This window comes from Pimephales promelas, chromosome 23 (genome assembly GCF_988280905.1).
Source record: "Pimephales promelas chromosome 23, fPimPro1.hap1.1, whole genome shotgun sequence".
Lineage (NCBI taxonomy): Eukaryota > Metazoa > Chordata > Actinopteri > Cypriniformes > Leuciscidae > Pimephales > Pimephales promelas.
Window position 1 is genome coordinate 24,060,004 of NC_142791.1, and position 27,801 is coordinate 24,087,804.

The 27,801-nt window shown below is 36.1% G+C and overlaps 2 protein-coding genes across 3 annotated transcripts in view; both read left to right on the top strand.

Moving 5' to 3' along the window:
• On the top strand, nucleotides 1-27,051 carry hip1ra (huntingtin interacting protein 1 related a). The gene is made up of 34 exons (XM_039676579.2): nucleotides 1-178; nucleotides 901-964; nucleotides 3,213-3,355; nucleotides 3,450-3,506; nucleotides 3,636-3,716; nucleotides 3,806-3,882; nucleotides 3,961-4,022; nucleotides 5,300-5,440; nucleotides 5,528-5,585; nucleotides 6,127-6,202; nucleotides 7,353-7,484; nucleotides 7,604-7,653; nucleotides 7,831-7,903; nucleotides 7,985-8,168; nucleotides 10,412-10,500; nucleotides 11,359-11,475; nucleotides 13,574-13,675; nucleotides 13,799-13,993; nucleotides 14,148-14,258; nucleotides 17,170-17,364; nucleotides 18,557-18,707; nucleotides 18,788-18,874; nucleotides 18,949-19,056; nucleotides 21,865-22,001; nucleotides 22,092-22,202; nucleotides 22,279-22,337; nucleotides 22,426-22,456; nucleotides 23,297-23,359; nucleotides 23,444-23,544; nucleotides 23,650-23,755; nucleotides 23,839-23,962; nucleotides 24,060-24,121; nucleotides 25,648-25,977; nucleotides 26,095-27,051. The coding sequence occupies exons 1-34, from the start codon at nucleotides 83-85 to the stop codon at nucleotides 26,101-26,103; spliced, it is 3,582 nt and encodes a 1,193-aa protein (XP_039532513.2). The 5' UTR covers nucleotides 1-82; the 3' UTR covers nucleotides 26,104-27,051.
• The window catches only part of rilpl1 (Rab interacting lysosomal protein-like 1), a 21,125-nt gene continuing 20,262 nt past the window's right edge, over nucleotides 26,939-27,801 (top strand). For both annotated transcript variants that reach the window (XM_039676583.2, XM_039676584.2), the window contains exon 1: nucleotides 26,939-27,226. In XM_039676583.2, coding sequence (XP_039532517.1) covers nucleotides 26,939-27,226 — 288 coding nt within the window. The remainder of the gene's footprint in view (nucleotides 27,227-27,801) is intronic.

Consider the following 27,801-nt stretch of genomic DNA (forward strand, 5'->3'; position numbering starts at 1 on the left):
GAGAGAGAGAGGGAGAGGGTGTGTTTGTCTGGACTCAGTCTATCATTTGTACTATTGGTTTAATCTGAGGAAGAAGTAAAACATGGCCTCAAAGAAAACCGAATCGAAGAAAAACGAGAAAACGGATAAATCTGAGAAGGCTTTAGCTGCGGAAAAGGAGCAATTCGTCAAACTACAGGTGAGATTTACACACACGGACATTTTTACCTCATTCAATATGCATTTGATGTTCCTGGTCACTTTTTTTCAAAGAAATTATTATTAATGATTGTTTCTTTTTCTTTCAATAATAAAACAATGTAATATGACAGTAAACAACTGATAATTTTTCCCACTTTTAAATCTCATTTTAATACATTGTTTTCATTTACATTCACATGTGGTTTTTGGACATGTGTCATTTATAATAACATTTTTTTTGGACGTGTACCACGGTGGTACAATGCTTTTTGGTATGTACCACAGTTTGTAGGATAAGTTTTTGGGGGCTTGATATACTAGTCAGTTTAATACCATAATCTTCTTTGGGTATGTGCCATTGTAATTCCATTTGTACCATGGTAATATATTTTACCATAGTAATATCTATTTTTATATGCACCATGCATGGTATTATTTGAAGTAGTGTTGAAGTACCATGTTAATACCATGTGATTATATTACTAAGACCCAATACTTCAACTGTACTTTTGTTTGTACTGTTTAGCATGTAAGATCAGACTCAGTCAGATGATATAACTCACAACAATTATTTAGTGGTTATTCAATTGCATTTTTACTTCATTGTAATGTGTGTTATTTAATGTTTTAAAATGTGCCATATTCATTCAGCATTATATGTGTAAATAATTTGTTTTATTAATGATGTAATGTTAAATCTTTATTTCATCTGCTTTACAGCTTCAAAGCATCTCCAAATCCATCACCAGCGCAGAGGCCCCTATCAAAGAGAAATATGGACGCAGTATCCTTTAGTATAGTTTGCGGGGAGGAAGTTTAATTCACATATCTCCAATTTATGATAATTTGAATATGTGTTTGTGTTCTAATTACACATAGAAGCCCAAGATTTACAGTAATGGGCTATATGCATGCATAAGTTCCGCATTTGACGCAAGGATGCTCGTCCATTTCTGGTTGTGGAGATTAAAGTGGAGGAAAACCAAGGAAAACGGGACTATGGCAGAGTCTTCAAAGAGTCTTTTACTGTCCTTCCGTCTTTGAAACGAAACGTACATACGTTTAGATGTAATTTTATATATAGTTATGTTTATTTAATATAATTTTAAAAAGAAGCATAAACACGACGAGGAGTGTCTGTTTTATCTGTTTTTGTGACTAACGTTTCTTTAGTATAACCATGGAGTATAAAATTCAATATAAATTCTCGGTATTGCATTGGACTCTACGATCGGCGGAAGTTATCGATCATCCTTACACCTTCACCGGAAATACCGCCGTGCATAGAGCCCATAGTATGTTCTTAAAGGGTTAGTTCACCCAAAAATGAAATTTAAGTCATTAAAGGAGCATTGTGGTTGTTCTGAAATTTCTTACCCTTTACTGACACCAGTGGCCGTTAGAGAAACTGCAGTCAGTCTCATGCTCGTTCTCAGTGCGCACGCTCGTTGGCCGCACTAGATAAGGCTTTTTTTTAACTTGCGGGTATCTGGATTGTGCTGGAGCCTGGTTGCTTCTTTCCATCCGAGTCCATTTGAAATGCCACTGCTAGCGATTGCCGCTGCTTACTAATGGCTGCCATACGTATGTAAGCCCAAGTAGACGAGAATGTGCGTGATGACACATTTTGTGAATTTTCACGCCAATTTGGACCCGACTCCAACACATTTGAGCCTACAGGCTGATATAGGCAGTCAAGGTGTCATTCTTTATATTATATTATATTATATTATATTATATTATATTATATTATGGATGGCTCATAAATGTACAAATAAAGACTCTATCTTAAAGATTTTTTAAAGTAAAAACCTACACATAGCCCCGTTAATGACTCACCCTCATGTCGTCTCAAGCCCGTAAGACTTCAGTTCATTTTCAAGACACAGTTTGAGATATTTTAGATTTAGTCCGAGAGCTTTCTGACCCTCCATTGGAAATGTATGTACGGTATACTGTCCTTGTCCAGAAAGGAAATAAAGACATCATCAAAGTAGTCCATGTGACATCAGTGGGTTAGTTAGAATGATTTAAAGCAACGAAAATATGTTTTGGTCCAAAAAGAACAAAAACTACGACTTTATTCAGCATTGTATTGCCTTCCGGTTCTGTTGTGGATCCGCGGCTGACGTGTGTCTGGTGCGGCTGAGCTTCGGTTACAGTCTGAGGGAGACGCACAGTGTGAACAAAACAATATTCACTAACATGTCTAAGGATTTCCACACAGAGGAAGACTTGCATTTTTTTTGCTCAGCCATATTTATCTGAACCCGAATACACGGACGCACCAGACACACATCGGCCGCGTCACTGAGCGCGGATCCACAACAGAACCGGAAGACAATACAATGCTGAATAAAGTCGTAGTTTTTGTTATTTTTGGACCAAAATGTATTTTCGACGCTTCAAATCATTCTAACTAACCCACTGATGTCACATGGACTACTTTGATGATGTCTGTATTTCCTTTCTGGACAAGGACAGTATACCGTACATACATTTTCAATGGAGGGACAGAAAGCTCTCGGACTAAATCTAAAATATCTCAAACTGTGTTTTTTTTTAGGATGAACGGAGGTCTTACGGGCTTGGGACGACATGAGGGTAAGTCATTAAAGACTATGTAGTTTTCATTTTTGGGTGAATTTTAATTTTTTGGGTGAATTTTTGGGTGTTTAGGAATTTTCACAATAAGCATGGTTTCAAAGCAGCTTTACAGACGATAATGACTTTAATGTTTACTATATCTTAATATCTTAATGTTGCATTTAGCAGATTAGAGCTTGGCAATAATATAGTTTACATTACATTTAGCAGTGTTTCAAGCAATCAAACAGTTGAGATTTCCTATATTAGAGAATATATCACTTCATTTGAATATACACACTGTATGTATGCAATTAAATTTGTATTTCTTACTTTATATATTAAGCTTGGAGATAATATAGCTATATTTAAAATTAGGCAGTTGAAATTTGATCTATGTCATCTTTGATATCTGGACTAGTACATTGTCCTTAACATTTGTACAGAGATTATTTTAGGCTCACATAAGGAAGGCGGCGCCGTCACGTTCTGGTCTCATGCCGTGAGTCTGCCGCTGTCCAGCAACGCCATCCTCAGCTGGAAGTTCTGCCACATGGTGCACAAACTCCTCCGAGACGGCCATCCCAACGTCAGTCCCGTCCACCACAGTATCATCAGATGGCTTTAAGTTCACTTTATTCATCTAAAATGACCCTACACACTTTTGTTTTACTTTCTTTCAGACTTTACGGGACAGCAGAGGTCACACTGCAAGCATTGGACAGATGGGAACATTATGGGTGAGTGTCTAAAATGATCTGGATGTTATACAGTCATGTATAACATATTTACATCATCTCGTATAAATCGATTATTCTTTCTTGTGAATCTTTCAACTTAAATTTTGTATGCGTTTGCTGTGTTTTTAGGGGAATCTACATGATAGATATGGACATATTGTTGCGCTTTACGCCAAGCTGCTGTGTATCAAAATCGATTTCCATTTAAAGGCAGGCTTAATGTTTCCTTCAATAACGTTTGAGTTCATCAACACATATTCTATCCTGTTTTTATATATAGTGTCCTGTTTCCCCCACAGCATCTGGAAATCCCACCAAACCTTGAAACTCCTGAGGAAGTTCTTGATAAAGCGATCACTATTGATATCAACAAAGTGTAAGGGCATTGCTTATGATTTAGTTTCCTGAATGATCTGTTAATGGAAATAAATGTTCACGCTCGCTATTTATACAGGTTTGACATGACAGGTGAGGTTCTGGACTACATGGAAGCAGCTCTAAAGCTGCAAGAAACAGGTAAGCGTAGTGTCTTATCAAGGATACAATAATGATTTTTACTTTTATTCAGCAATGATGCATTAAATTTATCAAAAGTGACAGTAAATACATTTATAATGTTACATAATATTCTGTTTCAAGTAAATGCTGTTCTTTCTATTTATCAAAGAATCCTGGAACAAAAGTATCATTGTTTGCACAAAAACATGCAGCAGCACAACAGTTTTCAACATTGATAAAAATAAGACATTTTTCTTAAAGGGATAGTTCACCCAAAAATGAAAATTCTGTCAGTATTTACTCACCCTCATGTTGTTCCAACCCCGTAAGACTTTCGTTCATTTCAGAACACGAATTAAGATATTTTTGATGAAATCTGAGAGCTGGATCATACTAGTCCATAGGCTTCTTGAGGGATTGAAACTTGCCGGCCTCAAAAAATTATTAAAGACATCGTTAAAATAGTCCAAGTGACTACAGTGGCTCAATCTTAACTTTATCAAACGACGAGAATACTTTTTGTGTGCAAAAAAACACTTTTCTCTGGGCCTCGAGTCAGGTTACTAGTTTAACAGCGTATGATCTGTTGTTGTACGTCACACGCATCACACACATGACCAGCGTCGGCCAATAGTGAGCCTACGTGTGACGTAGCTCTACTCAATTAGACTAGTTTAACTGATTAGAGGCGCAAAGAGAAGGAAATGAATAGTTGAAATAAAGTCGTTATTTATGTTTGTTTTTGTGCACAAAAAGTGTTCTCGTCGCTTGATAAATTTAAAATTGAGCCACTGTAGTCACTTGGACTATTTTAACGACGTCTTTAATAACTTTTCGAGGCCGGCAAGTTTCAATCCCTCAAGAAGCCTATGGACTAGTATGGAGGAGTGATCCAGCTCTCAGATTTCATCAAAAATATCTTAATCCGTGTTCTGAATATTTAAATGAAGGTCTTACGGGGTTGGAACAACATGAGGGTGAGTAAATCCTGACAGAATTTTCATTTTTGGGTGAACTATCCCTTTAAGTAATAAATCAGCATATTAGAATAATTTCTGAAGGATCATGTGACACTGAAGACTGGAGTAATGATGCTGAAAGTTCAGCTTTGCATCACAGGAATAAATTACATTAAAACAAATATTCAAATAAAAATGTTCAAATTTTCATTGTATTTTTGATCAAATAAATGCAGCCTTGATAAGCAGAAGAGACCAACCATTCAAAAGTTTGGGTTCTGGAAGATGTTTTTATGTTTGTATAATTTCTACATTTTCTTTTTATTTTAAATGCAGTTTTCCGGCAGATGGAGTCCAACTCCACCAGCTCTACCACTGCGGTGGGTCAGTGCCGTCTGGCGCCGCTGGTTCTGGTCATTCAGGACTGCGGTCCACTCTACCATTTCCTGGTCAAGCTCCTGTTCAAGCTACACAGCCGTGAGTCGGGTTCTTTACATGCTTCTCTCTTTATCTAAGTGAATGATTTTTATTGAGTTCAACAGCCGTTGTGCATATGTGTCACAGGAATACCGGCGGACGCTCTGTTAGGACACAGAGAACGATTCCGCGAGCAGTTCAACAGGTAACGGAGGTCTGCAGTCAATTTTGGTCAATACCAAAAGCCTTCAATTATATTCATTATTGCCAATGACCAATATTATGGTTCATATTTAAATAAACAGCATTGAAACCAAAATCAGAACATCAAAACACCCCAAAAAATGCAAATTCTGTTATCATTTACTCACCCTCACGCTGTGCCAAACCCGTAAACATAAATTAAATCTGTTCATCATATAAAGCGAATAAGCGATTGAGTCTCTTCCGAAAATTTGAACTAAACCACTTAATTCATATGAATTAGTTTTACGATCTCTTAATGAACTTTTTGAAGCTTCAGAGTGGTAGTTGTGTAGCTGTCAATTGAGAAAGTTCTCAGATATAATTAAAAATATCTTCATTTGTGTTTTAAAGATGAACGAAAGTCTTACGGGTTTGGAATGACGTGAAGGAGAGGAATTAAAAACAGAATTTTTGGCTGAATTATCCCTTTAATGTTTGGCATAGAAAAAGATTAGTTGACTATATACAGTAGTTTATTGGTCTGTCTTTGTCCTCCACAGTTTGACACAGTTTTTCGAGAGAGCGAGAGGGATGGAGTTTTTCAAAACCATCATTCAGATCCCTGATCTTCCTAATGTAAGATTTTCACATCCAAATTTAAAGGCACACTGTGTAACTTTTGGCCAGAAGAGTTGACGCATATGAGTTATTTTAAAGGGGTCATGAACTGGCTTTTTAATTTTTTTTGTATTGTTGTCTGAGGTCAACTTATGACGTTCGCTTGGTTTTTGCATTCAAAAACATCAAAATAAATAAATAATAGGCTATTTTCTACCCTAGTTTTGAGCCCAGCTGAAAAACGCTCGTTTTTTAAGGGCGTCTCGCACTGAAGACTTGGAAGTAAACGCCCACTGCTGTGAGTGAACAGTTTTGCATTATAATGAGTTTCACTCTCGACCCAGTTAGTCATCACGAGGTAGGCCTATGTTATTTAGCTATGCGTGTAATGCGCGAATCTGTGGGCGGGGCTAAACCGGCCGTGTTGAAGTAGGCGTTGATCTTCTTCTGCGGGGGTGGTGTTTTATCCTCTTTGTCGTCATAGTTCCCCACTTTGAAAAACGAGTCGTTTGCTGAGCCTGTTGTCAATAAAAAGCTTTTATTGGACTAACAAAGACGTTTTCAGTTCTGAAACTTACAGGATATTCTTATAATATGATGACCTCTTAGATGTCAAAAGCTCAAGGAAAATTTGATTTCTCAGTTCATCACCCCTTTAAATGATCCTTCAGGCCAATATACATCGCTTGACACTATCAATGCTCCGAGCGGGGCTGCCAAAATAGTTTGGAGAAGACGCACCGTCTTTGGCCAGGTCATTTACGACCGTCACGTGACCACAAGCTCGGAAGAGTTGAGGTTAAAGAAAGCGAGAAACTGTCCGCGTGAGAAAACCGAACAAGAGTCTCACTCGGTCAGGCTTTCACTTAAAATAGTATAATAATGAGCATCAAACAGAAATAACCCGGCACGCAGCTCTTAAAGGGGCCACACCTTATTTCTACTCGTTTTTTTACAACAGTACAAGTACTCCACAGTGACTCTAGGGGGCGCTGTTTGACAACGGAAGTCCTACACAGTGTACCTTTTAAATGAATTTCAAATCATGTTGACTGAACACTTTTTCACAAAATCCTATTAAAGAAACAATAATTGTCATATTGCGTAACATGTTGGACAAATGCATATGAATAAATTCTGCTTAAATTAAAGTTCCTGAATGTTTTAGGAGCCTCCAAATTTCCTGCGTGCGGCTTCTCTCGCTGATCACGTGAAGCCCGTGGTCGTTCAGAACGAGAGAATACCGTACGATGATGATAAGGAGACGCAGCTGGATTTTGGTGAAGGACAGTACCAGATGGTAAACACAGCCTGGAGTGCTCAAGCTTTTCCTGTAGGCCAGTAGATTGGCTCGCAGAACATCTTAAGAGCTTCTCTACATCTGGGACATTCTTAACATTTGATTATTTTGCTCAACAGTATTACGGTTACAACCAGTTCGACCCTTCAAGTGACATACCAGAGCAAAGGTAACTCACGCCTGAGATCTACTTGCTTTATGAGATCGGTTTATGTATAAGTTGACAAAGATAAGTTGTGTTGATAATTTTTGATGTTTTTATAAATTGAGAAAAATAATAACATTAAAAAGAAATTGGAAGACCGAATGTTTGGCGTTTCTTTTCATTTGACGTATATATCCTCAGAGAGACTGAGGCTGATACTCTGAGGAAGGAACTTGAGGTGGTGAAACCAGAGCTGGAGCTCATAAAAGTGGAGGTAAGACATTTGACTTTGATTACATCTGTCTTGAAGAAGGATTTTCTTCTCCTGTGATTCCCATCATTGGTGTGTCTGCAGGCCCAGCGCGCCGTGGTCCAGCTCAAAACTCAAGTGAATATGCTGGAATCTGAGCTTGAGGACCAGCGGACGCACAAGCAGATGGCGCTGGTGGAGAACGAACGATTGCGCATGGAGGTGGAGAACCTGAGAGCCCAGACCGCAGTCGCTGCCAGCATTCAGGCCACGGCCGATGACGCGGGCAGTGAGTGACCTCTGACCCCAAACACACTTTAAAAACACATACATTACCGTTCAAAAGATTTTTTGTTAACATTGTACAATAAGGTTGCATTAGTTAATGCATTAACAAACATGAACTAACAAAGAGTAATATAGTAATGCGCACATTCTTTATAATTTAGTTGCGAAATTGCCAGGGTTTTTTTTGCACCGTCAGTTAGAGGGTTACAGCGTGGAGTTCGGGAAAAGGCCGGGTAGAGAGAAACGAGTTAGGCTGGTGCGTTTGAGTACAGTTGTTCCTGCGTTCCGATTAAAAGTTCAGAAATGGAGCCTCCCTTGTCTGTCATTCTTCAGACGTTACAATATTCTTACAGCATTTATTAACTATTTTTAATGTTAGTTAAAGTAAGTCACAGTGCATTAACTAATTTTAGCGATTAATTCTATCCAAAATAAAAGTTTGTGTTTACATAATATATGTGGGTGCACTTTGTATAATTATTTTGTATATATATAAATACACACACATGCATGTATATTTACGAAAAAATTTTTTATTTATATATAAAATATTTATATTTATATATAACATAACTTATATATACATCTATATACAGCATATACATGAAAATATTTCTTAAATATATACAATCATGTGTGTGTATTTATATATATATATACAAAATAATTATACAAAGTGCACCCACATATATTATGTAAACACAAACTTTTATTTTGGATGCGATTAATCGCGATTAATCGTTTGACAGCCCAAATTTTAGCAGATACAACTTTTAGTAAATGTTGACATTAACATTAACTAAGATTAATAAATACTGTAGAAGTATTGTTCACTGCTGGTTCATGTTAACTAATGTAGTTAACTATTTTTTTTAAAGAAATTATTACTGTTATTCAGCAAAGATGCATTACATTAATCAAAAGTGACAGTAAAGACACCAATAACGCCAATAAGAGTGTCGTTATGATCTGTAGAATTAAAGATGATAAATATGATTTTTAAATTGGCTAACCATATCACTGTGGTAGGCCTCATTACTAACGATGATGAATCGGCCTACACAACAGAAGTGTCCTTGCTGGCTGAGTGGTGCACAGTTAACAACTTAACAAGGAGATGGTTGTTGATTTTAGGAGCAAAAATATTAAGTCGCTCCAGCCCCTGGCCATCAAGGACAAAACTGTAGAGTGGGTGAAAAGTTTCAGGTTCCTTGGGACCATTATATCCTCCAGTCTCAAATGGAACCTCAATGTCAGCCAAATTGTTAAAAAATGCTCAGCAGCGACTTTTCTTTTTGATACAACTTGGGAAATTTAAAGTGTCCAAGGGCTGTGATAGAGAGCATTCTCACTTTCTCCATCACTGTATGGTGGGACAGCTGCTCGGCATTGAACAGGCATCTGCATCAAGAATAATTGGGTTGGACCTCCCTAAGATCTATGACATTTATAACATCCGTCTACTCAAAACTGGTCTGAAAATACTCAAAGATGCATTACACCCTGCTAATTCCCTTTTCATCCCTTTACCATCAGGCAGAAGGTAAGCATAAGATCCAGAACCACCCGTTTTTCTAATAGCACTTACCCACTCTCTTTAAAGCATATTTAACACCGTTCTATACTGCGAACTTGTGGTCAAATTATAGAAAGGCAAGTCTTTTCAAATTGAAAGTAGCATATAACGAATGTTACTCACAAGACCAAGATGGTGTAGTGCAAGTGAGATGTTTGTGGTTGCAAGAGTAAGGACCTTTAATGCTGTTTTAAGAAACCTAATGTTTAAATTCATGTGCCGGCTTAAGGGGTCACAAAATGAAATAATAATGGGCTTAACTAACATACGGCTAAGTACTACACGCTACCAATCCAGTATGTGGAAACACTGGTATAATTGTCTTCTGGTAGAATAATTTGCATGACAAAATGCATGTGTGTTTATGGATATGTATTTAAGATATGGACCTTGAGTGAGTCTGTAATAAAGGTTTTGATTGATTAATTGCTTGATTGATTTATAATGTTACAAAATATTATATTTCAAAGAAATACAGTTCTTTTGAACTTTCTATTCATCAAATAATCTGAAGAAAATGTCAAATATGAAGCACCACTGCTATTTTCAACATTGATAATAATAAATGCAGCCTTGATGAGCAGAAGAGACCTCATTCAAAAAACTTACAGACCCCACACTTTTGAACGGCAGTGGAAATGAAAATCTCTTGTTCTCATGTTTTCTAGGCAGAGCTCAAACTGCTCAGATACACTTCTCTCGACTCAAGGAGAAACACGCCGAGCTGGTCAGCAGACACGCTGATCTCATGAGGAAGGTAAAGGTTTGTGCTTAAAACAACGTATTTCTCACGTATTGATGACAAACAGTCAGTGTTGTAGTACTCGAGACTCGGACTCGTCTCGGACTCGGTCTCGAGACCATATTTTAATGGTCTTGGTCTTGTCATGGACGCGTGTCCATTTGGACTCGGAATTGACTCGTACTCTAACATTTTTTTTTTAGGACTCGGAATTATTCCCGAGTCCACTCGAGTTCAATTAAAAATATTTGTCATGATTATTAATGTATATTAATAAAATATTTCTTTAAATTGATTGACACGCCCAGTGATTGGTGATTTTCTAGTGCGCAACTGCGCATGACAAATTGTAATAAAATTACTTTTAACACCACCTACTATGTGGCCTTTTTACCCTAAACTGATCATATTTTTTAAACTCCAAGTAAATTCAGTAAAAAAAAAAAAGGATTTCTCTAAGTAAATAAAAGTAAATTAGGTAATCAACCCTCACTGGTCTCGGTCTCGACTCGGACTCGACCGTCTCTGGTCTCGGACTCGACTCGGACTCGACTCTCTATGGACTCGGTCTTGACTCGGACTCGACTCTCTCTGGTCTCGGTGTCGACTCGGACTCGAGTGAGGTGGTCTCGACTACAACACTGCAAACAGTGTCTTTAATTTTGTCACTTGCAGCATCAATCACGTGTGAGCCTCCAGTAAAACCGCACAAAACTCCACCAAAACATCGAAACGCATTGTAATTATGTTCCTCGTATTTCTGTGAATATGAGGCAGATTGCAAATGTGTTGACATGAGGAGTTCTGGAGATAAAAATACCTTTGAAATGTCGTTTTCCATGCACGTATCTTCATTTTTGCTGTGTGTGTCAGAATGCAGAGATGGTGAAGCAGGTCAACAGCGCTCAGCAAGCACAGGAGGATCTGCTCGCAGCCAAACAACAGATGTTGGTGGAGACACAACAACTGAGACAGGACAACAGCGCCCAGGTCACACACACACTACAGTTATCTTTATGATTCCAGTCATTCTTGAGGTTTAGAGAAGTTGTCTTACCACAACCAATAGGAATTTTTCAATGACTGATGGAGATATCTGATATAATGTATGATAGTATTCATTAAATTAAAATTGCATGAAACCATGCATATACTTGCTGAAATTAAATGTTTTTATTTCATGCGTACACTACTGTTCAAAAGTTTGGGGTCTGTAAAATGTTATTAACATATATATATATATATATATATATATATATAAATTAGGGCTGTGCAAAAGTTAATTGCGATTAATCGCATCCAAAATAAAAGTCTGTGTTTACATAATATATTTGTGTGTGCTGTATATAATTATGTTGTATATATAAATACACACACATGCATGTATATATTTAAGAAAATGTGTTATTCATATATCAAATATTTATATTTTTATAATATAGATTATGTATAAATATATACAGAATTTAAGCGCAAATAATTCTTAAATATATACATGCATGCATAGGTATTTATACAAAATAATTATCTACAGCACACACAAATATATTATGTAAACACAGACTTTTATTTTGGATGCGATTAATCGCAATTAACTTTTGCACAGCCCTAATATAAATATACATGTACATATATACATATACTGTATATATATATACACACAATACCGGTCATAAGTTTTAGCTCAGTAAGATTTTTTATGTTTTTAAATGAAGTCTCTTCTGCTCACCAAGGCTGCTTTATTTGATGAAAAAAAAAATGACAAACAGTAATATTGTGAAATATTATGACTATTTAAAATGACTGTTTTCTATTTTAATATATTTTAAAATGTAATTTGAAAGTTGAATTTTCAACATCATTACTGTTGCTGATTACACATTAGTTTTCAGTGTCACATGATCCTTCAGAAATCATTCTAATATGCTGATTTTATGCTCAAAAAACATAAAATATTATTTTCAATGTTGAAAACAGCCGTGTACCATTTTTCCCCAAAAATTCTATGATGAATAGAAAGTTCAAAAGAACAGCATTTATTTAAAATATAATCTTTTCTAACATTAGAAATGTCTTTACTGTAACTTTTGATCAATTTAACTCATCCTTGATGAATAAAAGTATTTTCTAATTTCTTTCCCCCAAAAATAAAAAATAAATACTTACTGACCCCAAACTTTTGAATGGTAGTGATTAATGTTACAAAAGCTTTCCATTTCAGATCAATTCTATTCTTTTGAACTTTCTATTCTTCAAAGAATCCTGAAATAAAAATGTAAAAAACTGTTTTCAACATGGATAATAATCATAAATGTTTCTTGAGCATCATATTATAATAATTTCTGTAGGATCATGTGACACTGAAGACTGGAGTAATGATGCTGTAAATTCAGCTTTGATCACAGGAATAAATTACACTTCACTATATATTCACACAGAAAACCGCTGTTTTAAATTGTAATAATATTTCACAATATTACTGTTTTTTTTGTATTTTTTTATCAAATAATTGCAGCCTTGGTGAGCAGAAGAGACTTCTTTTAAAAACATAAAAAATCTTACTGATCTAAAACTTTTGACTGGTAGTGTATATAACATTTTAAAATATACATTACAAAATATAATTACAATTTAAAAGAAACATTTTCTATTTGAATATGTTTTAAAATGTCATTTATTCCTGTGATCAAAGATTAATTTTCAGCATCATTACTCCAGTCTTCAGTGTCACATGATCCTTCAGAAATCACTCTAATATGATGATTTGCTGCTCAAGAAACATTTACTATTAGTATCAATGTTGAAAACAGTTGTGCTGTTTCAGATTTTGGTGGAAACCATGATACGTTTTTTTCAGGACTCTTTGATGACTAGAAAGTTCAGTTAATATTAGTGAACTCCATTAGTTAACATGAACGACATTTATACATTACTTAAAACATTTACTTATACGTTTCTGGAAACAATATGCTAACCCCAAACTTTTGATTTGCTCGTAATTATTTCAAAAGAGAAAATGTGCATTATCGTTCGACAAGAAATATCTGAAATATCTTGACTGAAATATCCTCCTCTCTTTAATTTTCAGCTGGAGGCACAGAGAGCAGAAATTGAACGTTTGAAACATGAGCTAGCAACCGAAAGGGCTGAAATGTCTCACGTCCATAATGCTCTGCAGAGCAAAGAGAAGGTAGGACCTCCATCCATGCACATAAACGACTGCAGATTTTTATGTCTCTTGATTAAATGCATCAACACATGCTAGTGCTACTGTATACTGCACGCTTTTTCTGATCTCCGTGTGTGTTTGAAGGCTGGTGACCAGCTGGGCAGTGTGTTGGTGGGTCTTCAGGCGGAGAAAGAGAGGCTCACTCGTACAGTGAAAGATCAGGAAGCTGAGCTGGCTAGTCTGCGTCAGGCCGCCCAACTCCACCAGTCAATCCTTCAGCAGGAGAGAGACCGACACCAGAGAGAGATGACAGCACTGCACAACCAACTGCAGGAACAAGTCTGTGCAACGTCCTGTCATGTAGAACAACCGAAATTAGACTTATAAGTCATATTAATCCTAATAATGTTAACTTGCATGCATTTTTTTGCTATCACAATTTCACTCATTGCCACAGAACAGCTTAAGAACTGCTGTGTGTGTTTGTGTTCAGTTGAGTCGGGGACAGGAGCAGCAGCTGGAGATGGAGAAACTGAGACGCGAGCTGGAGGAGAAGAGAGCAGAGGCGCTGCGTGCTCAGAGCGCTCTGAACACTAAAGAAACGGTCAGGACTTCCTTCTCACTAGTCTTTCTGTTAATAACATTTGCAAGTGTGGATCTTCACATTTGTGCAATTGATGCATAATGTGACTTTTTCCTAGTTTCCCAAAGCATTTCATGTCTACTACCCATATTCACTAGCATGTTGACTTTTGTATTAGTGGTTAACCAATAACAAATATTAATATATATAGATTTTGTAATATAATATAATATAATGTAATATAATATAATATAAATATTAGTCATGAAATATGATAAATATAATAGAATTTAATAATAGCAAATATTATTATATATAGGATTTACAACATAATAAACACTAGTTATATACATATATGTTATGTCAATATTAAGAGTGTGTATATTAGTTATAAAATATTATTGACATGTAAACTGCACAAACTTGCAGATACCAAATTAACATTTTTTACAAAAGACAGAATATAGAAAAGAAAAAAATATAGTACTAAAATATGACGTATAATAAATGTAATAATAACAAATATTAATATAATATTTTTATTATAATAAAATCTAATAAAAAAATCAGTTATGAAATATGATATATAAGATAGAATTTAATAATTGTAAATATTAACATATGTTTTTTTTGTAATGTAATATAATATAATACAAATATTAGTCATGAAATATGATATATATAATAGAAGTTAATAATAGCAAATATTAAAATATAGGATTTATAAAATAATAAACACTAGTTATATACACTCACCGGCCACTTTATTAGGTACCCCATGCTAGTAACGGGTTGGACCCCCTTTTGCCTTCAGAACTGCCTCAATTCTTCGTGGCATAGATTCAACAAGGTGCTGGAAGCATTCCTCAGGGAGTTTGGTCCACATTGACATGATGGCATCACACAGTTGCCGCAGATTTGTCGGCTGCACATCCATGATGCGAATCTCCCGTTCCACCACATCCCAAAGATGATCTATTGGATTGAGATCTGGTGACTGTGGAGGCCATTTGAGTACAGCGAACTCATTGTCATGTTCAAGAAACCAGTCTGAGATGATTCCAGCTTTATGACATGGCGCATTATCCTGCTGAAAGTAGCCATCAGAAGTTGGGTACATTGTGGTCATAAAGGGATGGACATGGTCAGCAACAATACTCAGGTAGGCTGTGGCGTTGCAACGATGCTCAATTGGTACCAAGGGGCCCAAAGAGTGCCAAGAAAATATTCCCCACACCATGACACCACCACCACCAGCCTGAACCGTTGATACAAGGCAGGATGGATCCATGCTTTCATGTTGTAGACGCCAAATTCTGACCCTACCATCCGAATGTCGCAGCAGAAATCGAGACTCATCAGACCAGGCAACGTTTTTCCAATCTTCCATTGTCCATTTTCGATGAGCTTGTGCAAATTGTAGCCTCAGTTTCCTGTTCTTAGCTGAAAGGAGTGGCACCCGGTGTGGTCTTCTGCTGCTGTAGCCCATCTGCCTCAAAGTTCGACGTACTGTGCGTTCAGAGATGCTCTTCTGCCCACCTTGGTTGTAACGGGTGGTTATTTGAGTCACTGTTGCCCTTCTATCAGCTCGAACCAGTCTGGCCATTCTCCTCTGACCTCTGGCATCAACAAGGCATTTCCGCCCACAGAACTGCCGCTCACTGGATGTTTTTTCTTTTTCGGACCATTCTCTGTAAACCCTAGAGATGGTTGTGCGTGAAAATCGCAGTAGATTAGCAGTTTCTGAAATTCTCAGACCAGCCCTTCTGGCACCAACAATCATGCCACGTTCAAAGTCACTCAAATCACCTTTCTTCCCCATACTGATGCTCGGTTTGAACTGCAGGAGATTGTCTTGACCATGTCTACATGCCTAAATGCACTGAGTTGCCGCCATGTGATTGGCTGCTTAGAAATTAAGTGTTAACGAGCAGTTGGACAGGTGTACCTAATAAAGTGGCCGGTGAGTGTAAATAGTGTCAATATTAAGAGTGTGGTTATATTAGTTATAAAATATTATTTACATGTAAACTGCACAAACTTGCAGATACCAAATTAACATTTTTTACAAAAGACAGAATATAGAAAAGAAAAAATATAGTACTAAAATATGACATATAATAAAATGTAATAATAACAAATATTAATATAATATTTTTATTATAATAAAATCTAATAAAAAATCAGTTATGAAATATGATATATAAGATAGAATTTAATAATTGCAAATATTAGTATATGTTTTTTGTAATATAATATAATGTAATATAATATAATACAAATATTAGTCATGAAATATGATATATATATATATATAATAGAATTTAATAATAGCAAATATTAATATATAGGATTTATAAAATAATAAACACTAGTTATATAAATAGTGTCAATATTAAGAGTGTGGTTATATTAGTTATAAAATATTATTTTACATGTAAACTGCACAAACTTGCAGATACCAAATTAACATTTTTTTTTTTACAAAAGCCGGAAAAAATATAGTACTAAAATATGACATATAATAAAATGTAATAATAACAAATATTAATATAATATTTTTATTATAATAAAATCTAATAAAAAATCAATTATGAAATATGATATATAAGATAGAATTTAATAATTGCAAATATTAATATATGTTTTTTGTAGATATAATATTATAATACAATTTAATATGCTAGTTATATAAATATTAGTTATGTCAATATTTAGAGAGGGGAAATATTAGTTATAAAATATTATTTAGATATTATGTGAAATGCACAAAATTGCAGATACCAAATTGACATATTATATAAAAGATTGAATAAATAAATAATTAACGTTTATTATTTTGTTTTATTTTTCAAAATTTTGATTATGTGCAAAATATCGACCAGATAACCAAGGTTGTAATCTATTTTTGTTTCGTGTGTGTGTGTTTTAGACAGGAAAGCAGCTGAGCAGTGTGTTAGTGGGTCTGCAGGCGGAGAAGGAGGTTCTCCTGCGTTCAGTGAGAGAACAGGAGGCTGAGATCACAAACCTGCGCCAGGCCGCCCAACTCCACCAGACCTCACTTCTGCAGGAGAGAGACCGATCTCAGAGAGAGATGGCAACGCTGCACAATCAAATGCAGGCTAAGGTCAGAAAAAAAACAAAATGCCTCCAAAAAGCATACCTCGAAGATCTGCCTTCAATAGTATAGGCCTTCCCTCTGTACTCTGACACACTGTTGATTTGGGACACTGATAGCTGATACAATCCGGAAATATGAAATATTTAACAGTAGCAAATATGATGATATAATGTAATGTAATATAATTAGAGCCAGGCCGATATTAGGCATTTTCCAAACGTTCGGTATTGGCAGTTATTACGGCAGATAAATGAATATTTCAAAAATAAAATAAAACGGACGAAACATGTTTGAACCATGTCATGAGTGTTGGAGTTGTATATTTTGTCCACCAGAGGGCACTCTACACCGTACCTGTTGGCAACACTCGTTGAGTTGGTCACGACGAGACATATGTAACATCCCCATCAGTTCTCTTAACTCAAATAAACATGACAAAATTTGTGACTATCATGTCCAGTTTTGCTGCTGTTAAATAAGCCGAGAGTGAAGCGGAATTAGCTAGTTACATACTGTCCTTTTAACTTTTGACAATGTGACTGAAGTATTTCTTTAATAAAGCATGTGAGAGTTATAGCAATGAGACGTATCATCTCTCCTTGGCCTGTTATATTGAAAATGTATGTTTTACAATTTGCAGTATGACATAATCCATTGCTAAATTATGGCTCATTTTAGACTAGCTAACCACAAAGCTAGCTAATGCCATTTCTATAATCAGTCCGTTCAGTTGTGACAATAAAAGAAACAAGTTTCTTATTAAATCGCATTATCATATTATTTTAGTTAAAACTCATAAATAACTACAAATAACTAATGTTAGGGAAATTTGTCTTTTCTGTGAAAAAAATAAAATATCGGCCGATATATTGGAATATCGGAGTTTAAAACCAATATTTGTATCGGTATCGGCCTTTATCGGTCGGGCTCTAAATATAATATTAGTTATACCAGTATTTAGAAAGTACGCTGACTGATTACAATTTAATAATTGTAAACATTAAACATTATATAATATTTTTGATATAATATAAATATTAGATGTGTCAATATTTAGAGAGCAGGCTGACTGATAGCTGATATAATGCTGAATTATGATGATTTGGGACACTGTAATCCTATTAAATTGGGCTGCTGCCCAGGTGAATCTACTGTGTGGTCTTAATTGTTACGTTTGTGGTGTGTTTTTCCTGTGCAGTTGAGCCAGGACTCAGGAGGGTTTCAGCAGAAGCTGCAGGACGAGCAGTTCAGTTTGTTGCAGTGTGCCGTGGTGGAGGCCGAGGGCATCGTGCTGGACGCCGTGGCCAAAGTGGACGATCCGCTACATGTGCGCTGCACCAGCACGCCAGGTCTGTCCTTCCTCATCCTCCTCCTCATTCCTCTCAACATCCTCATCAGTTCTCTACACATCTCTAATCTCTGCTTGCAGATTATTTGATCAATCGGGCTGAGTTGACGTTGGCGTCCATTGATAAGATGCAGCAGAGTCATGCAGCCTATTTGAGGAATAATAATGGTAAGCATGTTCTCCATCAGTAAGTTACAGGTTCAGCGTTAGTTGTGGGATGTAATCTCTTCCTCTTCCTCTAGATGCGAGTGGTTTGTTGAGGTCGGTGACCCAGTTCTCCCATCTCATCGCTGACACTATTGTTAACGGAGCTGGCACTGCCCACTCAGCACCTACGGACCAAGCAGACCGTGAGAACCAGAATTCTTCTTTACTGTTAAAAAAACACACACATGCAAATTTCTTGTGTATTCAGTGCTGTTGACAATCAAAATGAATCTAAAAATTTACAAAATATTTATAAATTCTTTAAATATTTTGCATTTACAGTCATTTTACAAACTTCGTACCAATGATTTGCATTCGAAAATCCAGCTAATACCAGGGTCCGTATTCATAAAGAATCTAATACAAAGAGAAGCTCCTAGTGACAAAATTCTAAGAAAATTCTTTGAAATGTGGGCGTTTACTCTTTGCACTAGTAAAGTAAAGTAAAAATTAATTCAGAGAGTATCTTAACCCTTAAAAGAGGGTCAAAATTGTTAGGAGTACGAACAAGGACTTTTAAGAGGCTTAAAGGAGTAGTTCACTTTAAAAAAAAAATTTGCTGATAATTTACTCACCCCCATGTCATCCAGGATGTCCATGTCTTTCTTTCCTCAGTCGAAAAGAAATTAAGGCTTTTGATGAAAACATTCCAGGATTTTCTCCATATAATGGACTTTACTGGTAACCAAATGGTTCAAGGTCCAAAAGACACTTTCAGTGCAAACTGTTCAAAGGGCTTTAAACAAATTTATCGTCTAAATTCCAGACGATGAATAAGGGTCAAAGTCAAAGTCAAAGTTTATTTATATAGCACTTTTTCAAAAACAACAAGTGTTTACCAAAGTGCTGTACACATACATACTTATACGATAAGGACCAAACCAACATGACCAAGATACAAAAAATAAAAGACAGTAATACAATAAAATAATAAGAAAATAAAACAAACTCTCACACAGCGTCAAATGCCAAACTGTAATAATAAGTTTTAAGATTAGATTTAAAAATAGTAATGGTTTGGGACTGCCTGATGTACAAGGGCAACCTATTCCACAACTTCGGTCCTGCTTCGGTCCAACTTCGGGTCTTATCGAGCGAAACGATCGCTCATTTAAAAAAATAAATAACTAAGTTTAAGTTTTATAAACTCAAATGGTCGCCTTGCACTGTTCTGTGATGCGCGTTCGTGACTCTCCTGTTCGAACTCGTTTATCAAAATTAACAAATCTTTTACCAAGTCAATTTGTTCGTTTCGTTCGTTGAATGAACAAAATGACTCGGAAAAAGATTTGTTCATTTTGATGAACGAGTTCGAACCGGAGTGTCAAACGTGCATCACAGAACAGAGCAAGGCGAGCATTTGAGCTTATAAAACTTAAACTTATAAACACTGAAACTGTCTTTTGGACCTTGAACCGTTTGGTTCCCATTGAAGTCCATTATATGGAGAAAAACGCTGGAATGTTTTCATCAAAAACCTTAATTTCTTTTCAACTGAAGAAAGAAAGACATGGACATCTTGGATGACATGGGGGTGAGTAAATTATCAGCAAAATTTTTTCAAAGGTGAACTACTCCTTTAAGAGTTTCTTTAGCAGAGGAGAAAATGGCAGGGAGAAGAAATGTGTTGCACACAATGGATGACAGTGAGTTAATAAGACGCTATAGATTGACACCGGGCCGAATTTTCCTTTAAGGATGGCCTTGTGTTCATCCACTAACTGGACTAACAGTAAACACCGTTCTTCTGTCCAGTTGGGCTTTCTCGTCCTTCTTGGTTATGATTCCATGTTTGTTACATTAAAACCAACATTTAAACCACCACTTAAATAGACAGCAATCAGTGTAATTGGAAAGAGTGGAACAATTTTATCATTCTAAGCCAATCAAATACCTTATAGGAAATTAACAGCATGGTAAATTTAACACATACTGTATATAATGTGTGTGTGTGAGAATGGTCAAATATGAAAAATTACGCATGCAATTTCAAAGTGAAGGTTTAGAATAGACCCTATACTTAAAATCACTCTTTTTTTCCCTTCTTGGACAACCAACCAATCACAGTCTTTTAAAGATTATGTCATACATGGCAACGGGGTCAGCCCCGCCTCCTCACTAAGATGAGAGCTTTTGTCTTTTCATTACTCAGAGTTGCTCTCAGATCAGTCCCGAATCGCTCTTAAGCTAAGACTCCTACATAAAAGTTTTTAAGCTAAATTAAGATTTTTCTGAGAGGATTCTGTGAATCTTTATGAATACGGGATCATTTTGCATGGTTTTACCCAGTCCAAACTGCTCATTTATGGTGCAAGCTGGTCTAGATATATTTGATAATTTCTTTAAAAACATAAAAATTAACAGAGTCTTCGAAGTGATTACAAAACCCAGCTAATACCAGATGGTTTTGCATGGTTTTAGCTGGCCCAAACTGCTCATTTATGGTCCTTAGATTGTCCAAGGTTGTCTGCATATATTTTTTAATTTCTAAAAATGAATTAGCAAATTAACATATTCTTTAAATTTGTTCAAAGTTCTGTATAAAATCCAGCTAATACTACATCCGTAAATGAGGTCCAAGCTCCTCATTTATGGTTCTTAGACAAGTCCAAGATGGTCAAGATGTAATTAGTAATTTATTAAACATAAGTTACAAATTAGCATAGTCTTATAGTTGTTGAAAGTTTTGTTTTACCACTGATTTGCATTAGAAAATCCATCTAATACCTGATGGTCCATGGCTCATTTATGGATCAAACTGGTCTAGATGACTGGACTGTCAACCTTAGACCTGGTTGCAACTTGGTAGACCACATTAGTCAAGCTAGTTAGAGCCGCTTTACCATCTTGAATCAGCAGCAAATCTACAAATGTGCAACAAAAACCATCTTGACCACCTTATGCATATATGCAAATATTTCCTGATGCGGTTTTGGTTCATTTCTCCATAGGTTTGACGGATAACTGCCGGGATTGTGCCACTCAGTGTCTGCAGTACCTGAAAGAGCTGAAGATGAAGGCCACGCTCCCGAGAGCAGACCCCACTGCCGTCCGCTGCGTGGTCCAGCGTATCCTCAGCCAAGGACAGGTGCGGTGGGCCAGAGATGGCATCTTCAGACTTTAAATGATGCCAGTGTTTGTGTGGAGTAATAAGTGACCCCTTCCCTATCTTTCGCAGGACCTGCGGCCCAAGGGAGCAGACGTGCGGAAGGAAGAGTTGGCAGATATGGTGGATAAGGAAATGGCTGCGACTTCCTCTGCCATTGAAGATGCTGTGCTGAGAATGGATGTAAGTTAGCACCGTGTTGATGATGCTGGATTCAACTCGAGGATCATTTGCTATGACTTTTTCTTATGTAACACAGGAAATATTGAGCCAGGCAAGACGAGATACTTCTGGAGTGAAACTGGAAGTTAACCAAAGGTTTGTTTGGGATATAGTTTCATAGGTAACATAAAGTTTGTCGTGTTTGTGTAATATATTTCAGTTTTCGTGTTTTGTACTATTACAGCATCATCGGCTCCTGTTCGGATCTAATGAAGGTATGTTTAGACTTAACGAGATGAATGTGTTAAATACACTATTGTTTAAAGGTTTGAAAGAAATTACTTTTATTCAACAAGGACACATTAAATTGATCAAAAGTGACTAATGTTAAATAAATACTTTTCTTTGAAACTTTCTAATTATCGAAGATTTCTGAAAAAAAAAGAAAGAAAATATATCATGGTTTCCACACTAATATAAGGCAGCACAACTGTTTTCAACATTGATTATATACAAATTTTTTTTCTTGAGCAGAGCAAATCATCATATTAGAGTGATTTCTGAAGGATCATGTGACACTGAAGACTGGAGTAATGATGCTGAAAATTCAGCTTTGATCACAGGAATAAATTACATTTGAAAATATATTCAAATAGAAAACAGCCATTTGAAATTATAAAAATATTTCACAATATTACTGTTTTTACTGTATTTTTAATTAAATAAATTCAGCATTGGTGAGCAGAAGAGACTTCATTCAAAAACATAACAAAATCTGACCAACTTTTAAACAGAAGCTTATATTTCAAAATGCAATTAGTTATGTTACCAAAACATTACCAAAATATTTTTCCTAATTACAGATTGATTAATTTATTAGCACAATCATAGTCGGGCTCATTCACGAAACACAAACAGAACAGAGTCAAACAGAGAGTTTTGCATTTTAAAATATATTTAAAAACATTTTAAATTGCAATAATATTTCACAATATTATTCTTTTTACTGTATTTTGATCAAATTCAAGTCTTGTTGAGCAATTCAAAAACCTTTGAACGGTAGTGCATATCAAGATAAATGTCATTTTGAATCTCTTCTGTCACCTTGTCCATAGGCTATACACATGCTGGTGACGGCCTCTACTGACCTGCAGAGAGACATTGTGAAAAGTGGCCGGGTAAGATTTGGTTATATGAGTAATTTTAGATCATAAATAATATGCATTCACACTCTTAAACACAGGGTCTTGTTTTGGTCTTAGGGCGCCGGTTCTGATAAAGACTTTTATGCTAAAAATTCCCGTTGGACGGAGGGTCTCATCTCTGCGTCAAAGGCTGTAGGATGGGGTGCGACACGGATGCTGTGAGTACATTTGAGTGCAGATTTAAAGTTTTAACCTCTATATATTATATATATTAGTGTATATATTAGTGTACGTCTGCATAACTGATTTACATTCTCACAAAGTGAATCGGCTGATAAAGTCGTGACTGGTGGAGGAAAATATGAAGAGCTGATCGTCTGCTCTCATGAGATCGCGGCCAGTACGGCGCAACTTGTCGCTGCTTCAAAGGTAAAATCCATGAGAGAGATATGAGTGTGCTTTCAATCCAATCAGATCAGTTTATTGTGACACATCAATCCTTCATTTAACAGGTAAAGGCGGATCGAGGCAACAAGAAGCTCCAAACTTTACAGCAGGCGTCCCGCCACGTGAACGACATGGCCGCTGTTGTGGTGACCTCTACCAAGTCAGGACAAATGCAGATTGAGGACAAAAGTGAGTGTCAAGGACACAAATGCAAAAAGCGTCAAACATACTCTATGCATGTAGCGATAGCGAAGTGTGTACTCAAGCTATTTTTTCCCCCCCACAGACTCCATGGACTTTTCTGACATGTCTCTTATAAAGCTCAAAACAGAAGAAATGGATTCACAGGTTAGTTTACCAAAGCGAAAAAATTGTAGTGTTTTAGGAGTAAAGTGCGCCACAACAAACCAGTGTCAGAAAGGAACTTTTCCTTTAAAGGAGTAGTTCACTTTTAAAAAAAACTTTTGCTGATAATTTACATATAATATATAATGTCATCCAAGATGTCCATGTCTTTCTTTCTTCAGTCGAAAAGAAATGAAGGTTTTCTTTGGTCTTTCATTTGGACCTTGAAACGGTTCAAGGTCCAAATGAGAGTTTTAGTGCAGCTTTAAAGGGCTTTAAACGACACCAGACGATGAATAAGCGTCTTATCTAGCAAAACGATCGGTCATTTCAAAAATAAATAAAAAAGTTTACGTTTTATAAGCACAAATGCTCGCCTTGCTCTATTCCGTGATGCGCGTTCGTGACTCTCCTGTTCGAAACTCGTTCATCAAAATGAACGAATCTTTTTTCGAGTCATTTCGTTGATTTCGTTCGTTGAATGAACCAAATGACTCGAAAAAAGATTCGTCATCACAGAACAGAGCAAGGCGAGCATTTGAGCTTATATAACTTTTGTATTTATTTTTGAAATGAGTGATTGTTTCGCTAGTTAAGACCCTTATTCATCGTTTGGTGTCGTTTAAAGCGCTTTGAAGCTGAAGTGAAACTCTTATTTGGATCTTGAACCATTTGGTTCCCATTGAAGTCCATTATATGGAGAAAAATCCTGGAATGTTTTCATCAAAAACCTTAATTTCTTTTCGACTGAAGAAAGAAAGACATGGACATCTTGGATGACATGGGGGTGAGGAAATTATCAGCAAAAGTTTTTTTTAAAGTAAACTACTCGTTTAAGGGCCAATATTTGCCCCCGAATTGATTTACATTTTTATAATTCCTTTTTGAAATGTATCTCTGTTGTCTTTTCAATAAATCAGAATACTATTAGAATTAGAATTACTATTATAATTATCATAATAAAATGATATCAACACCAACAAAATCCATCTTTACATTGCCACGGTGGAACAGACATGGCATTTATGCTGTTTAATGCTGCTCAAAGTTTGCACACATGTATTCACATAACAATTGATAGCCAACATAAAGTATAGCAATTTTAAAATGAAATTACTCATTACAGGTTAGGACTGTAAAATCATTATTGTCGATAAAAAATAAGAAAAAGTAGAAAAACAAAATGGAATAAATTATATACAGAAAGCAAGCAAATAAATTCCCCATTATTGAAGCGGTCCGTGTCTTCATTGTACCGTGAGTTATGCTCTCTCACAAAAACTCACATTACAATCACTGTAGCGAAATTAATATCTTACTCGCATTGTGGCGGCACTTTGTTGATTATGATGAGAGAATTCGCTAGAGCGCACATTCATTTCCGACCCTGCTGCAAACTCACGTTTAACACAGAATCAATTCTGAAACCAAAATGTTGTTTAGACCATCTAATTAAATTCTAGAGGATCATTTTGCAAGTAAAATGATTTCCAATTCATGCATAAACATAAACTCCTGTTTGTTTCTAGGTGAAAGTGTTAGAGTTGGAGAAGCAGCTGGCGAACGAGCGCGTGCGGTTGGGAGAGCTCAGGAAAAAGCACTACGAGATTGGTGGGATCCCAATGGACTCGCCTCCGGAGAACGCAGTCAATAGTTTTGACAGTTCGCTGCCCACTGTTTTTCCTGACCCGCCCACAATGGAACTGCCCAGTCTGGATGTGTTCACACTGGATCCACCCAGATTCGAACCACTGAGACTGGACCCACCCAGACAGGATCTCCCCACACCCGAACCAGCCAAAACCAGCTCGAAACGAACCTCAATCTTTCATAAATCAGGCAGCATCCTCAAGAATCCAGTAAGTTTTAACAGACACTTTTAGCTTTAGACCACTTTACCTGTGTTTCTAGTGTCAATATTGCCATTATAACGACATTCAGACATTAAGCCGTTTTTCTTCTTTTATTTCCTACAGTTTAGGTGAAACTGGTGACCTGGATGTATAAAAAAGAAACCATCTAATAATAATAATGTACATTATTCTGAAGCGCATCATTAGAGTCTCTGTATCTCTGTATTGTATCCTCCTGAATAGTTTGACAATACCATATGTTGTGAATTAAAGATAATGCCTTGTAATTTATATTCTAACTTATATAATCATTTAGTGAGTTACTAGACCTTGTTTTTATTTGTTTTCCAGGCTATTTTTGTTTATCAGCGCCATCAATGTCTGGTACTAAATTTGGGATATTTTTTCACATTTTAGTTTATTAAAGAAAATGTACTTAAAGTTTTAAATGCAAATTTACAACTACAAATTAACCACGGTGTTACTACACTAACCATAGTTTAACCATATTCTCATTTAATATGAGTTAAAATTAATTATACATACAATAAATAATAAAATGTTTACAATATTTTTGGGTTCGTGTCACACTGTCACTGCTTGATATGTTCTGTCAACTACCCGTTAATTCTTTGATAAAACACAGTTAAACTACCGAAGAATAATAATATAGTAGGTCAGTGTGGCGCTTGACAGTGATTTCACATTCACAGCGGCCTCAGCTGTGCGCATGCGCAGTAGATGAAGCGCCGCTCAGGAATAAATAAGGGTAGGGAAACCGAACCGCAATGGGACAACTCTTATCTCGGTCCATTTCAGCCTAAAACACCCCAAAATGGCTTTTATTCTCGACGAGGTGTCGTTAGCGAGGTTTTAGGGGGCTTTGAAGATCTGTTTGGCTACTAAAGGGACTGAGAAAGTTTAGAAGGAAACGAACTTCAGGGACGGTAACGTTCTAGAGACGGTCATGGAGGATTTCGGTTCGGCGCTGGAGAAGAACGTGGCGGATCTGACCGTGATGGACGTGTACGATATCGCCGCAGTGGTGGGTCAAGAGTTCGAGCGCATTATCGATCAGTACGGATGCGAGGCTCTGTCCCGCCTCATGCCCAAGGTGGTCCGGGTGCTGGAGATCCTGGAGGTTCTGGTGAGTCGGAACAGCATCAGCCCAGAGACCGAGGAGCTGCGCCTGGAGCTGGACCGACTCAGACTGGACCGGATGGACAGACTGGAGAAGGAAAAGAAACATAAAAAGGTGCTTTTATAGGCTCGAGGAATATATATATATATATATGTAATGTTATATGTATGTATGTATATGTATACATATGTATGTATATATATATATATATATATATATATATATATATAACTTTTATTATTAAATGCGATCATCGTACTGCACTTATTATAATGTTAGGCCTATAATACAGAATATATATATATAGGTGTGTGTATATATATATATATATATATATATATATATTAGGGCTGTGCAAAAGTTAATTGCGATTAATCGCATCCAAAATAAAAGTCTGTGTTTACATAATATATTTGTGTGTGCTGTATATAATTATTTTGTATATATAAATACCTATGCATGCATGTATATATTTAAGAATTATTTGTGCTTAAATTCTGTATATATTTATAAATACATAATCTATATTATATAAATATAAATATTTTATATATGAATAACATATTTTCTTAAATATATACATGCATGTGTGTGTTTTTATATATACAAAATAATTATATACAGCACACACAAATATATTATGTAAACACAGACTTTTATTTTGGATGCGATTAATCGCAATTAACTTT